Genomic DNA, 15,621 nt, shown 5'->3' on the forward strand with positions numbered 1-15,621 from the left:
AACAAAACATCACGCCTTACGTTGCACCAGCAGGCAACAGAACCATGTGCCTTAGATCATATTATTTATTATCTACACTAGGGTTGGGCAATATTGGCAAAAAAATTAATCACGATTAATTGTGGCATTTAGCCGATAACGATTAATTTGACGATGAATTGATGACAATTGCAATTTCATGTTTTTGACTCTAAATCGCCACATTGTTCTAAAATGATACTGACAAATCATCAGTCTAGTTAAATACTTCATTCTAACAGGTTAAGCTAGTAAGTAGTGATTAAGCACAAACCAGCCATGTTTGAAATATGTATTGATAACAGATGCACAATGCACAAAATGCTTCAAAATAATAATGAAGCAAAAGGTTAAAGTAACTTTGCCCTTCAAATGTTCTTATCTTAAGGTCACAAAGCAGTGCATATCAACATTAAAACTAGAAAAGCATTGCAGCATTGCTTTGAACGCTGATGTGAAGAATTGCTCTGAATTGCTGGAGAATCAGAGCAATTCAGAGCTTCGGAATTAGTAATTAATTAGTTAATTAGTTTTTCGGAATTCGGAATTAGAAAATTCTGAATACAAGTTTGATAGAGCAGCATCTAATGAGCGTTTTAAGGCTAAAATAGAGTCTGTAGCTTGAAATTTGTAGGAGATACATTTGGCAGATGACCCTCGTTGAAGAGCTCTCTCATACACTCCTAATATTTGAAAAACTATAATTTTTGAAAAAAGTTGACCCGGAATGTCCTCTGTGAGATGAACATTTTGATAGTAGAATGGCTGAAATCGATCAATGTATGCTGAAGATACGCTGCGCCAAAAATCATACGGCCCAGCAACAGCAATCAAACTAATAATTAAACAGGACAAAAGAAAAAAGAAAAGTCATATCAGTGATTATTTCAAGTTAAAAAAAAACGTGTCTGTGCGTGTCATGACGAGGCACTAATCGCCGTAATCGCTAAGTGGCAAATATTAATCAGTTTTTCTGACAATTAATTGCACACGATACGATTTTGCGCAAGCCTAATCTACACAAACATTACCTACACATCTCTTTGTGAAATCATTTACAGTTCAGTGTTACATGACGATCAGCACCGGAGACTTTTCATCCTCCACTGTTAACCACTGACTGGCCAGCTATAATGGAACATTTGTGAGATGAATCGAGACTTGGCTACAGCAAATTCACAGCCAAAGGGTCAAAAGAAAAGCCTGAGGAGCTTTTTATAATAAGCTTTTAGTCATAAGTTCCAAACAGTCAGTCCCATCAGTCTACAGTGGAGGTCAGACTCTGTAAATGTCAGTGTTCCAAGTTCGAAGAAATAAAAAAGACTTCTAAATGTGTCCTTTGACTCATACGCTGTAAGTTGTCTGCTCCGTTTTACAGATTGCTTTCACCGTGCAGTGCCACTTCACTTCTCCTTCTAACAAAGCAAGCCGACTTGCAAGTAATGCTTCACATTCTCCACAAAGAAAGGAGCGCATAGGAATGAGTTTTAAGACATTACAAAGATTTTCAAAATAAAACAAATAACGATGTCAAGGGTGTTCATTTATATGAAAATACATCCATCAATGTAGAAATAAATAAATAAATCAAATTTGAATGACTCTCAATCTCTCTCAAATATCAAGCATGCACCATAGCTCTGTGTGAATGTAGCCACAAGGAGCATTAACCATGAAAGTGACCAACGCCCATATGCTGCAACTTAAACAGATTTTGTGCAACAGACAAAAAAGACCAGACGTTAACAAAACTAAAAGGTTCTGTATGGAAAAGATCGACTAGTTTATCATCGTTCCACCTAAAGCTAAAGCAAACCATAGAGCCATATAAAAAAGTTGCAGGGATTTTTGTGCTTCAAGAAATGCTGCAACTGATTTGCCTGAAGTGCATCACAAATAAGTTCTGTGCAAACACTTCAGGCCTTAACTATAATAAAACATCTCTGGTGTTCTCCTCCAGCTTTTTCCCTCAACGTGTCTGCCTGTACCTGTTCTCGCACCTCTGACTGCCTCAGGCTTCCTACCAGGTGAGTTTTAAGAGGTGCCAGAGTACACAACAGAACACCAAATTACCTGAAACATTTGTGTGCCAAACACAAGAACACATCGCGCAGGTCACCTTGCTGAAGCATCAAGCTAAGCTGATCAAAAATGTATGAAAAGATGAAAAGGAGAATATAAAAGCTGTCAATCAGATGAGAACATCAAGGGATGCACTGCAGATTGGAAGTCCTGGTATAAAAGAGCTGAACATGTACACAGGCCTTGATTTTCCTGTCAGTGACATCGTCATTGATCATTTCAAATAAAGTTTAATGCAACAGAGCAGAAGGCCATTCTTTCCCAGCAGCATGGAGAGATGATACACACATACACAAACATGTCTATACATTCCACACCCAGTGACCCAGATAGTACTTTGATTCTACTAGAAGTCTTAACCCTACCCACTGAAGGTGAGTCAGTAAGTGTGATTTGGCCAAAATGTCCTCACTACCAAGATCTAACATTCATCCTGGTCCACACAAAGGTACAGTAGAAGTACACACATACACACACACACTCATTTATACTTCCTCTTACATCATTAGTCTCTAGCTGTTTAGCAGATGTTCACAGCAGAGCCCCCAGGCAGCAAGCCTTGTTTAGCTTCTTTTACATACTCATCCTAACCAATATAGAAAAAAACAGATAAATGACTCCCCTTTTAGCCCCATGTAAAAATGATTACAACATTTAAAGGCTTCCATCAACCTTTGTGCTAAGCCAACAGTCTTCATATTTAGTATGGCCAATTAAATTAAATTAAATTAAATTAAGAAACATTTATTAGTCCTACAATGGGGAAATTGCTTAAGGCAGCCCAGCAAAGAGCTCCATACACCAGTGAGTACTGGAGGCTATGCAGGTAAAGTGTCTTGCCCAAGGACACACAACAGTGACTAGGGAGGAGTTGGGATTGAACCACCAACCTTCCAGTTATTGGACAACCCTGCTATACCACTGAGCCACTGCTGCCCACAAAGCTATAAAAATGCCCTTTGCTGTTGCCATTTTTCTTGCTTTAATTTTATTAAGGTTGCTTTGCAGTGACAGGAGGGTGGTGTCTCGGATCACAAGCTTCACTCAGGCTCTACCATTTTGGTCAAATGTGGCTTCATCAGGAGAGGGACTACCAAGATAGCAAGGGCTAGTCTTCCGGTCTGATCCTCAAAATTGCCCCTCAGAAAGGATTTCACTTTAATTACTTTTGTAGCTTTAATGCTACAGTAAACCAACTGTGCACTACCTGCTCAGCATACAATAACAGACATCGTTATCCATTAAAGTCAGGCATTTTCCAGAATAAGGTAGAGCTCCAAAAGCTAAGATCTCACACCATAATGTCAGCACAATAAATGTTCATTTACACCTACATGTGTTTAAAAAACATCCTGCATCATTTGCATCTTCTCCCTCCAAGTGGGCATCACATACTGATGGACTACTGACTATTTTAACTGTAACTCAAAAGTAGCCAAACAAAGTCTGTTAAGTTGGATGAAGATCAGGGCATCGCCCTTTCCTTCTCTTCCTCCCTCCTTCACTTGCTGTCTCTTGAGCCCCGGGCCTCTTGCGCTTTAACCCACAAGACAGCCCTCCCGGTCTTATCAAAAATGCATTAGCCATGCTACACTTGATAGTATGGCGCCTCACAGCTTTCTCGTGGCACCAGCACATCTTGCTGTAGGCAAGTTCATCTCCCACAAACCACCCAGTCCACAGTGGGACGGACAGAAGTTATCTTTGGTTTAGCACTACCAGCTGCAACAGTGTGAGTCTTAGGAAAAACAACAACGTCTGCATTCACAATAAAAAGAGCACATCTGATAAAATTGTATTTTATTTTAATGATATACCATTATTTGTAATTTAGAAGTATTGTGGTCCATTTTCTCAGTAAACCACAGAGTTGTTTGGTCTCTGCACATCATATTCCCCCTAAAGGCTGAAACCAGTGGTACCATAAAAACTGAACAAGGGGGGGAGGGAGAGGGAAGGGATGGAGACTGACGGAGCACACTACACACTGTCATTATGAGGGATCTGGGTCACATCACTAAGAAGCTGGGTATGATGATAACAATACAACAAATTGTGCAGAAATTCAAAAGATGAAATACTATAATATTTTATTCAATGATCACAAAGAAAAACAAAATCATAAGAGCCTCAAAAACCCCAAAGAACCCAAATATTCTGTGTCATGATCTCACACACTGCCAGTTTATCTGCTGGTTTTATTAAAGGGAAACAAATTTGAAAAAAATAAATTATTTAGTTTCAGCTTCTCAGAAATTGTGTTTAACAGAATTACATAATCTTTTCTGGACATATTGGGCTGTACTTTTGCTAGTTGGAGATAACTGGCTATCAATAATATTACAGCTCACAAGTATACAGGCAGCTAATAAACTTTTAACAAAAAATAAAGTGAACCTAAGATCGAGGAAGCCCAAAGTTGAGCCTGCAAAGTTGTCTCATGATCACCCTGTGGCTTTTGTATCTGAGAACCATAGTTCCAAATCTTAGTGCCTTGACATCCGAACACTCTCCATATATAAACACTAAAGTGGAGCTGAGGTGACGCCTCACCAAGGAAGCTGCAATGATGCATAACTTTTGTATTTGTTTAAGAGGAACTTTCATGTTTTGGCATTTACTGTATTTGTTGGCTTTATTACAGCATATGGCACACCAGGAGAAAGAGATAACATTAACTGACAGATAATCATTATAACATGGGTAGCATTGGCTAATCATAACTTGCTGACTTTCCAAAAGCCAGAAAGGGAGAGATGATGAAGTTTGAGGCCGTTTAAAATTTTATCATGTTCAGCGTTTAACCATATTAACAAAAGAAAACTTGAAGCTGTTGTCTGTGTTTGCAGATGGAGCAGATGTATAGCATCTATCACACAAAAACCATAAATGCCACTGTGACTGCCTTTTAGCACACTTATGGGATTTTGGCTGAGTCTAGATAACTTACCACATTGTGATGTTTGCATAAATCATAATAAAACTCTAGCATTCTTTCACTTCACACACATTCTACAACTGTTGTCTTTTCTCCACCTGTTTTCTCAGCCATCTATCACACCTCTAACTGCCTATAGGGCTTCCCACTAGGTGTGTTTCAGCCTGGTGCCACAACACTAACACAGAATTATCATCACATTTGAATTGTGTGGAAAGAAACATGTCACAATTTCTTAGAGAATTTTTTTTTAGGATGGATACCCACCCAGATCATCCAATCAGTGATCCTCTTGGGACAAAAAGCAAGCTGCAACCTCTAGGGCTGTGAAATGTGTTAAAAACTGCAGTTCACCCTGCAGCCTCTAGGGGCTGGCTCCAAAAGCAAGTTAATTCCCATAATACTCCTGTATTAAAATAGCCATCTTTGCAGTAGAAATAAACATGTTTAGCCTTGTACAAAAATGGTTTTGGTCTAACATGAAAAGTTGCCCTTTTGTGACTGCTGTATGGGGGACAGTTAGCCTGCCTAAGGTCCACTCGCGCTCAGCCCCTTTGTTTGTATTTTTACTGTAGACCTTGTTGCTGCCAACATGGCGACAGATGGAACTCCCACAGAGACTCAAATAAAATCAATCAAGTTTATATTTATTGATTTACAAATTTATTAAAACTAAAGTTTATAAACCCACTGACCAGACAGTCACATCCTCAGACCCATGTTGCTGCTCACTAAATAATGCCACCTCCTTTTTTTGTCTTGTTAAGCCTGTGCCATGTCTGCATCTGTTCCATTTATCCATCCATCATCTATTAACCCGCTTTGTCCTGCCATGCAGGGTCAAGGGGCTGCATCTGTTCCTCTTTACATCTTACTGCACTGTATTTCCTTTCTATCATTTAATGTCAATGGCATGTACATCTCAAAAAAATATAGATACACAACAGAACATCTGAAAACATTACTGCTTAGAGTCCATGTTTATGATAACAGGGAATGGGGTGGGCGGGCGGGGTGGTGCAGTGGTTAGCACTGTCACCTCACAGCAAGAAGGGCATGGGTTCTCTCCACGTACTCCGGCTTCCTCCCACATTCTAAAGACGTGCTTAGGTTAATTGGTCATTCTAAATTGCCCGTAGGTGTGCTTGTGTGTGTGAATGGTTGTTTGTCTGTGTGTTGCCCTGGACTGGTGATCTGTCTAGGGTGTACCCTGACTCTTACGCATAGTTAGCTGGGATAGGCTCCAGCCCCTGTGACCCTGCAGTGCAGGAAGAAGCGGGTTAATAGATGATGGATGGATGGGAATGGGGCATTCGCCTATAGTGTCAGGCATGATATGCATCTATTTTAATTGCTGAAAGAAAAGAAACAAGATGAAAAAAGCAGAACAGAGGTGAGTAAAAGCTGAACAAAACTCTCCAAAGCCTCCTCTGCTCAGCTCTGTCCATGCGGATATTAAATTGCCTCTCAGCTGTCTTGGATCTGGAGGAGGTTGTACTGTGTTGAAGTCTAGTATCAAATTGCCTCATTCTTTCCCCCATCATCAAACAACAAGCATCCTGCTTTGTTTTAAAGGTCTGCTCATCCTCAGTTTGTTTTTCCAGATGCAGTTGACAAGCAGCAGAGAAATCAGTGAGACATCACAGTGTCACAAAGTATTTGATGGCACTTTTGACACTGGAAAAGTATTATTATGCAAAGTCAGACTCAAGAGAGCCGTTCAGGGAATTCTCCTTCACTGTTAGGTCTGCTCTTTCTCAGGCAGACTGCGCCCGCGTTATGCAAATACAACAAAGTCCCACTGTAGTTACAAGCCACAGACTACAGTGGGAACATCACCATCTCTCTCTCTCCCTGTGTCTCTCTCCCTCTCCCTCTCCCTCTCTCTCTTTCTCTCTCATCCAGCTGCTCATTTGGCAACGGAGCAAAGAAATAAATGAAGTGCTTCGGCGGAAGGAAGGCTTCACTGGGAGAAGGATTGTGGGCAGAGGGAGTGAGATGAGGATTTGCTGAGGGGTTTTAAAGACAGTTTACTTAAATGAGTGTCTTTTTTGGCTTAGAACATCAGTGGGACATTTGGCTGCAGGCCACTACTGTCCAGTTATGCTTTCAATTGATGTTAGTTTAATCAACCTGTGTCCTTGGATTTTCTTTTTTTCTATGTGGATTTAGTGAATAGCGACGCTGATATGTTTTTTCAGTGGAAAACAACAAACATGTAGCAACAACAGCATGCTAAACAAAAGGTTAGCTCACCTAAGCTAAGATTAGAGACAGGATTCAGGGGAAATGGACAGATAGCTGGGCTCTGTCCAAACATTTATTCATAAAAGCACTTGTTATGTTATGTACCTTTTATTTGCTTTGTATGCAGAAAACCGAGTAACAGCTTATATCTATGTGCAGTTTTCTTTCTTGGCCTTCATGCAAATACAAAGTCAGGCAAAATGTCAGCGTTCCCTCAAACAGCACTGCTGGCCCATGGGTATGTGGGCCATTTTGTGCCCTTTATTTGTGGGTTATGGTGGACACATGGAAGAAATAATATGCAATGAGGGTTTAAAGAAGGATTTGTGTTATCTCACAATTTTAGAAATCTTCCTCCACATTAAAGTCTTGCATAGCCTTCCATTTAGGGCTGCTAATTCAGAACTTTCATAGATTAATTGACTAATATATATGTGAATATAAAGTAGTCAGTGTGTATCATCAAGGGTTGCATCTACATTGAAGGCTACAGCAAAGACCGAGTTAGTTCAAACCAGGCTGAGAAGTATCCACTCAGACTCCACCTATTTGATAACTTGCCTGGATCATTCCCATGACAACAAATCCCAACATGAAAGACTGATCAGAGGAATGAATCTGCAGCAGAGGCTAGACTGCCATAACAACAGTGACCCTGAGGATTCACCTGTGTGAAACAGGCTGTGTACCTCTTACTGCTTCATTTCACTGAGCTTCCTGAGAGATGAAGTGGAGGTTATGTACATTAGTACTTATTGTCAGATCTCAGGACTGAACAGAAAAAAATGGCATTGGCTCTGACCGTAAACAACACTGGTCTAAAAAGACACAATGTCCTGTCTCTGAGACAATCCTGCCACCTATAATTAAACTTCCTGCTGCCATAACCACCTCTCTGCTATCTGATCAGTAAGTGATAAGGCGGCAGATGGTCAAAAGATTTCTCCACATTGAGAAACTACTGCTTAAAAGGGACAGTTCACAACTTAGGTGCAATTTACCAACCAAAAATGAAATTAAAAATCCCCCCATGATAACAAGCTCTTGCTTTTGGCATCATGACTGAACATAAACAATAACAGCTTCTGCACAGTGTCATCAATCCATTTTCCTCTGCTCATCCGGAGCCGGGTTACACAGACGTCCATCTCCTGAGCCACTTCTTCCAGCATAGAAGGAAGCATAGAGGATGTTGCTACTAAGGAACTGAGTGAAAGAGATGCCGTGTGGCAGGGACAATGCTGCTACCAGAGAAACTGAACTAGCTAGGGCTGGAGGAGCCGACACTTGGAGGTTGAGCAGAATCTGACTTCGTGTCTGTGTTGGAAACAGTCAGTCAGATTCATATCACTGTCAGGCCTGAGCTGCAAGGTGAGAGGGTGCTGTGGCATCTGTGTGTGTGACTGCATTGAAAGATTTGTCTACTTGAAGAGAAAACTACTTATTTACTGCAGTTCCGCAGTCCGGGGAGATACCAAGGCCTTCTGACTAACGATAATTGTTTTCTACTGTGCACTTAATATTTCCAACATAAAATAGTTTTTCTGGAAAAACTGGGTCGTGATTACTGGGATTGGTAGAGATGCTTTTGAGTGCCCCCTCTAGTACCATTATATCAGAGAGAAAGCAGAAATTTCCAAAACTCTGCATTTAACACCAACACAAAGGGATACACAGCACAGCAAACACAGCAACAGCAGTCAGAGAAAGAATCTCAAGTCCTCCTAACTAATTGCACAAACAGTCGTTCTGTTAGCCATGACAGCCAACCTGAAACCAAACCAGCCACATGGAATTCAGCCATCATTAACTTCACTCTTTACACCACTGCTTTCACGTTTCAGGTTCAATGCAATAATAAGGCCTGTCAATCCTGGGAAACTGAGCAGAGTCTGTCTGAGCATGAGGACTTTGTGATGCAGACAAAGGCTTCGAAAGCAAGCGGGTAACTGGACCAGGAGCTGGACTCTCTTTGTCAACTGGGACACTTTCTTTTAAACGGTGTTATATTCAGCCAACTAAATGATCCTTATCTAACACGGGGTTTTAGAGACAATCATGATGGGCATTACATTCATATTGAAAACAGTCCTTAGCTGCTCTGTTCTCTTATGGGTGTATCTTCCAATACAATTACATTACATTCACACTACATTGAAAATGACTAGAAAATGAAGCGAACATGCAGCATCAAATGTAAAAAAGCTACTCTGCTGCCAAAACCAACTCTGCATGAGTTACTTCTCAAAGTGAGGTACTAGTTCCAGTCCACTTGCTACTATAGCCTCTATAAGATCAGCCCTGGAGAGACTCCGTGTCATAAATGAGAGGGGTGTCAGACTGCGTTACCATCTAGGTACAGAGCTTCTGTGTAAACGCCTGGTTAGGTTAAGCTACATGATGAAGATGCACCCTCCTTCTCCTCTTCTTCTCTCTCATTCCCCTAGTGTAATGCTGCCTGTGCGTGTACACACACACACACACACTTTGCTTCTACTGTGCTGCTACTGGACTATTACACACTACATTCTGTGGTCAGCTTCCCCTGCTTCAGTAGCAGCAATCTTAGAAGATTACAGTTTAAAAGTCTACCCTGAACTGAAATGATGTCTGACTCCTCTCGGCAGCCTCTGTGTTGTTGAGCTGGTTCATTCACTGAGAGAGGAGGCTGAGTAAAGCCTAGTATGGCGGGTGTAAAGATGCTGCTAGTTCGTGGAAATGCACATGAAAACAAAGAAGGGGCAGTGCATGCGACCATATGTATATGTATATATTACTTTTTACAAAATATTACAAACTATGTGTGACGCTGGAAAGGCGCAGAATGGAAGGATAAATGTGTGAAATAAGGATGGAAACAAAGGAAAGCGTGAATTCGATGCTGAAGGAAACAATGCATCCCAGGCAGAGCAGAGCACCTACCTTCATACAGTCAGGCGGACACTTCTATCTGTGCATCTTCGCCGCTGGAGCACCTCTGATGTTATTCACATTAGCCGAGGAAATGTTAAAATAACGCAAATTAGCGTCCAATTAAAAAAAAATAAAATAAATGTTGTTATCAGATGTGTAAAATAAAAAAATACTACTAAGCTAGAGGCTCAGCCGGCTCGGAACAACTATATTCTATTCGTTTCCACAGACAGGCTATTATGTCTGCTCTTCATCAAGGAAAAAAGCCTCATGTTGTGTAGCATTTACGCTAGCCAAATGGCTAACGTAGTTCGTAAGGATGTTCTACCGCAACCCGGGAGAAGAGCGATGCTGTGCTCATAATTTTCCGTCATCACCGCTGTGTTTTGGTGGAGGGTGGTAAGACAGAGAGAGGAAAAGATGCTCTCAGGCTGTAGCAGCAGCGAGCAGGTCCCTTCGCTCCTGCTGCCTACGGAAGCCTGAGAGATCCAGATTTCCTTTCGCTTTTTATGCCACTCGTCGGGTCCGGGGGGGGGGGGGGGGGGGGGGGGATAGGGCAATCTTAATAACCCACTCCTATCAGCTTTACACGATATGAACATATAACAATTATTAGAAAATATAATCATCATATGCTAAAAAATCACATAAGATCGAGACAATATAAGCTCACAAATATGTTTTCTAAAAAGCTTTCTTGCAGCTTTTATGATCATAATTGAAGGTTTTGCAGTGTTCGTTTGTGTGCTGCAAATTCATATCATTTTATTGTGGCATCATGATGTTGGCCTGAAATTTCACTCCATTTCAAAAAGCCTCTTCTAATACACAGGTCAAAACAGACTGACCTGCCCAATGTAGGCTCAGTGGACTGTGGTTCACAAGTAAAGGCATCAAAACTGAATCACAAATATTTTTGTTTGCTATGAACTGGCCTCTTACTTAACTCTACATTATAACTGTAGTGTTGAGCAGCAATATAGTAATAAGGGCCTTGGAAGACTAAAACTGTTATAGCTTTATTGAGATGTTTTGTCCAACACCCATCTAGTTTTGAGTGTTTACCACTAGCTGGATCTAAAATGTGGTTTTTGTCTCCATCTAGTGGAAGCAGGTTAAAATCACATTTTAAAGAGCGGAAAAGAAAAGACGATCCAAACATACTCATGGAACCACTTTATTTTCTCGTGGACATTTATGAAGCCAGAAGGGAAAAGTTTGATTTTATAATTATACACCATGTCAAAACAATGAAGTTTCTTTTTTTATCTGATCACCATTACATCAACATAATGTAAACACAGTACCATCTACAGTCACTGAAAGTCTGGGGTCTGGTAGAGAGCCTGGTTTACCAAAAGGCATTCTGGATTTCATCATTTATATGAACAACATCACTGCTCTGACACCTTTTGTGTCGACAGGACTACATTTAATAGAGACGACCCACCTTCCATGTGTTACATTAACTCTCTTTCAGAAGAGGTGTGTGGAAAGAAAATTAAAAAAGATAAGAGACGATTAACAATTAGCCACAGTCTGTCACCTCTGTGGAATGACGCATCCAGAACATGAAGCAGAGAGTGAATCACCATCAAACATGAGATTATTTGTTCAGATTAGACTGGCTCTGTTGTGATGTAGGAATATTGTCTGATTTGCAAACTTCACCCACAACTCACAACACACAAAATGAACACGTTAGGGAATGTTAGAAAATAACTGTGACGGCCGGCGTAAACATTCAAAATAAGACAGAAAAACAGAAAAAAGACGATAAACAGGAATTATGTAGTGGAGTAGTCCAGTGATGTTTCAGACCAGAACCCCAGTTCTACATTTCATAGATTCTCCATCACTATAACAACAGGAGGCCTGATCAAATACTGTGTTTCAGCCACTGTATGGATTAAGGATCACTTGCTTATAAGCAAAGAACTAATTAAAAAAAAAACGACAGACTAGGCTACACACACACACAATGATAAACACCCTCATGCTTTACAAGAACAAAAAAAAGAGATCACATGTCCAGCATACACACACACACACAAATATTTTCAAACACTCTAGTGGAATTTTTAACTATCATTCAACAAGAGTGGTGAGGAAAATGTTGTCCACCTCGAATCCTTCATCACATTTACACTATGGCTCGGTGTAATATGTCACAATAGATTAACACGAAATGTTGAATTCGACATTCAAGTTCCCTTCAAGACCTGTCAGTAGCATAATGCACCACTCCTGCATGACTGATGGTTAAAAACCACACCAGGCCAATAGAGACATTTAAATAATTTACGATGTATTTACACAATAATCCATCTTGTTTTTCCAGCAGTGTCTTCTCCTCCACAGCGTGTCAATGTATCCTCTAATCACCCATCTTTACTTTTGACGTCTGAGTGAGGGTGACAAAAAAAACAATTATTTTAACGGAGAGGAAAACAATCGCGCAAGTAAGTAAAAAGGCAGCGTATCCACTAACCTGCAAAATGGCTACGATGACACCGAACAGGCCGATGGCACTGCCAAAGATTTCCACAATGAGGATCTTCACAAACAGACTGGCGTTCTGAGCATCCGCCAAAGCCGCTCCGCTGCCCACAATGCCCACACAGATGCCACAGAAAAGGTTGGAAAAGCCTACAGTCAGGCCAGCTCCAAACATAGAGTAACCTAAGAGAACAGGACACGAGTTAAAGACAAACATGAGTAATCCACAGAGGAACGGGAAGCAAAAATAAAGCTCCCATCATATGATAAATGAAGGTAGAAGTTTAAAGGTGTCTAAAACTATTAGACTTTTATGTGCAGTTTCGTACCAGCCTGGTAGTTCTGCCGTCCAATGGTCTCAGGGGTGGTCCCACTGAAGTTCTACATGAAGAAAGGATGATTTGTTTTTAATTAAACACCTATCCTTGCTTTCCCTTCAAATTAAAGCATCACTAAAATAAGGAAAAATATTCCCTGATCATTAACAAAGCTTGTTAGGTACCTCAGCCATGTTGCTGATGACAATAGCCATGATGATCCCATAAATTGCAACAGCTTCACAGAAGATAATACTAGAGGGAGAGAAACAGTGTGAGAAACATGTGTACAGAGTGCTGCCATGGACTTCTAGTAACAAATACATGAACCAGTACGTCTGGAGGAATTCCTGATGGTAAAAATCTTCTGCATGTATATTACTGAGACATGGCCTCGACTCAACAAATACATCATAAACGATGATAAATTCACAAACACATCATTGAATGAGCATACCTAACCAAATTTTTGGTTTTGATGCGTGGAGCCTTAACACCGCCACCAATGATGCTCGACCCCGTGATATAGATACCCCTGGAATATAAACAAAAATAATTAAGAAAACATGTTGATACAAATCAATAATAAGCTTTACAATCTAATGTACAAAATGAGGAAGTGAATATTAGCAATTACATTGGAAAAAAATGCTAAATAATAAGGCAAATCAAACTAAAATTTCTTTTGTGAATGTAAGATGACGTGTACATGGAAAAAAAGGGATGAGTAGAAGCAGTGTCCTGTGTTTAGTACTCACCAAGCAGCTCCCACCACAGACAGAGAGATGGCCAAGCCGATGCCCAGATTGGCCCACATAAAAGGAGAAGTCTCCGTTAGGAACCTGTGTGTAAAGAGATAAAACACACTTAGTGGGAAAACGCTTCACTGTCATCTACAGTTTGACTCCTCTTAACATGTGTATGGGTGAATAATTATTTTACTATGTAGCCATGCACCTCTACCACATTTAAAACTGAACTGTACTGAGAGTTGGTTTCATATTAACACACACTGCAATCAAACTTCTCTTTAAAATCGTTGTCATTGTGCAATCAGGGAAAGTTAGTGCAGTTTGAGTCTATTTGGTGGACGGTGACTGCTTACCATGCCACATCAAAGCGGAACCCCAGGTCAAATATGGTGTAGCAGATACCTGTGGAGACACATACATGATAGTTTAATAATGTGCAACATGCAGAGCCTGCATTATGCAAGATGTTTGTTTATATTCAGGCTCTGAGTGTGAAAAAACTGAACCCTCATATTCAGACCCGTGCGTGTGGACATTACTAAGTCTGTTCCCTACATTGTCCATGAGACACGGTCACATTTCTGTGCTACAGTCATGGAAAGTGTTTACAGCTTCAGTGTGATAGTTCACGCTCACGTGAAAACTGCCGCAGTTCCTGTTTGAAACCGTTTAAAATCAGTCAGCTAACTAGCTAACGTTAGCTTATCATAACCAAACTAAAAAAACTTAAACTAAAGAAGAAAAGCGCCACACAGCCAACAAAAGAGCGAGACCAGTCCAAACAAATGATGCGTACCTGCTGTGTACAAACCCCATCAGCTGCCGAGGGAGCATAGCTAGCAGCTCCCTGACATTAGCTTAGCATTGCCTACATGCTAGCCGGATGCTAACACTAAAATCAACACCAGGCACCTTTTCTTGAATGTTACCACATTAAAATCCGATAGTACTCAACAACCTATTATACATTTGTGTCCAATAACTACCGTCCCTTAATAACACAAGTATATGACTACTAGCAGTGAAGCAGCCGCAACAGCTTTCGATCCAAGGTTTAGCCAGATCCCGAATAGCAGCTGTCAAGCGTTAAAACGGTCTTTGGTACGATTAAACCGACCGCTGCCCGCACGAACTTTGCAGAGTAAAAGGGGAGCAGATGATTTCATTCATTATATTAATGTTTTGAGTCATTTTAAACGTAAATATATAACCTTACCGACGATTAGTATGGTACTCCAGAAGGCCAAAGTGACCCCCGTATAAAGGATCGCGTGTCCGTTCATCATCCACTCCAGCAGCATCTACCTGGCAGTCTAACCTGCTGATATGTTCGGCTCAAATTTAAAATCTGAAGCCAGAAACTCTAAATTAACGAGATTATCCTGTGTAACAAATCGATAGCAGCCGATGAAGGAGGAAGAGCATCAAAAGGAGAAGCTGGCGGGTGTCAGCTGATCCAGCTTGACTAGCATGTGATCAGGGACTGAAGGGCTGCGTTCCGTTTAGGTCATTGCTTCACATCGCCTCTACAGTCTGCTAACAACTTAGCTAATACACTTAACAAAGTTATTATTAAAGTTTCCTACAGCCGAATATATATACTACTATACACAGAACAAAGGATTTGTAGCTGAGCTCTTTTAATGTTCTATATGTTGCAAAGACGGGCTGCGTTCCACACAAGTGGCACCAGCTGCAGTGCGCGGAGTTACCACTAGAGGTCAAAGTTGTCAAAAACAAGTAAGAGTAAAGTCAGTAGCAGTATCCAGCACACAATTAATCATTCACTAATAATCTGTTCTTTTTGAATATTTTTTTTTCAGTTGAAATATGGTCCATGGTTGCTCGCCTCAAT

The 15,621-nt window shown here is 40.7% G+C and overlaps 2 protein-coding genes across 2 annotated transcripts in view; both read right to left on the reverse strand.

Moving 5' to 3' along the window:
• Nucleotides 1-10,647, reverse strand: part of b4galt2 (UDP-Gal:betaGlcNAc beta 1,4- galactosyltransferase, polypeptide 2) — a 120,105-nt gene extending 109,458 nt beyond the window's left edge. The window contains exon 1 of the mRNA XM_028428317.1: nt 10,208-10,647. The gene's annotated coding sequence lies outside the window, so the exon portion shown is untranslated. The remainder of the gene's footprint in view (nt 1-10,207) is intronic.
• Nucleotides 10,648-11,359: 712 nt separating this feature from the next.
• atp6v0b (ATPase H+ transporting V0 subunit b) lies at nt 11,360-15,233 on the reverse strand. The gene is made up of 8 exons (XM_028428419.1): nt 14,983-15,233; nt 14,120-14,168; nt 13,773-13,856; nt 13,472-13,549; nt 13,200-13,269; nt 13,027-13,078; nt 12,690-12,880; nt 11,360-12,602 (listed from the first exon to the last, which is right to left on the reverse strand). Exons 1-8 carry the CDS (start codon nt 15,065-15,067, stop codon nt 12,576-12,578), a joined length of 636 nt encoding a protein of 211 aa, XP_028284220.1. The 5' UTR covers nt 15,068-15,233; the 3' UTR covers nt 11,360-12,575.
• Nucleotides 15,234-15,621: the final 388 nt, after the last annotated feature.

The sequence above is a fragment of the Parambassis ranga genome, chromosome 17 (assembly GCF_900634625.1).
Source record: "Parambassis ranga chromosome 17, fParRan2.1, whole genome shotgun sequence".
NCBI classification, from domain to species: domain Eukaryota; kingdom Metazoa; phylum Chordata; class Actinopteri; family Ambassidae; genus Parambassis; species Parambassis ranga.

What these genes read in the sequence shown, in the direction of transcription:
- atp6v0b (XM_028428419.1), bottom strand. Translation starts at nt 15,067, where the DNA reads ATGCTGCTGGAGTGGATGATGAACGGACACGCGATCCTTTATACGGGG. An exon ending in GAGTACCATACTAATCGTCG is followed by an intron (nt 14,169 to 14,982) that starts GTAAGGTTATAT and finishes GTGTCTCCACAG; the next exon opens with GTATCTGCTACACCATATTT. An exon ending in ACGGCAGAACTACCAGGCTG is followed by an intron (nt 12,881 to 13,026) that starts GTACGAAACTGC and finishes CTGTTCTCTTAG; the next exon opens with GTTACTCTATGTTTGGAGCT.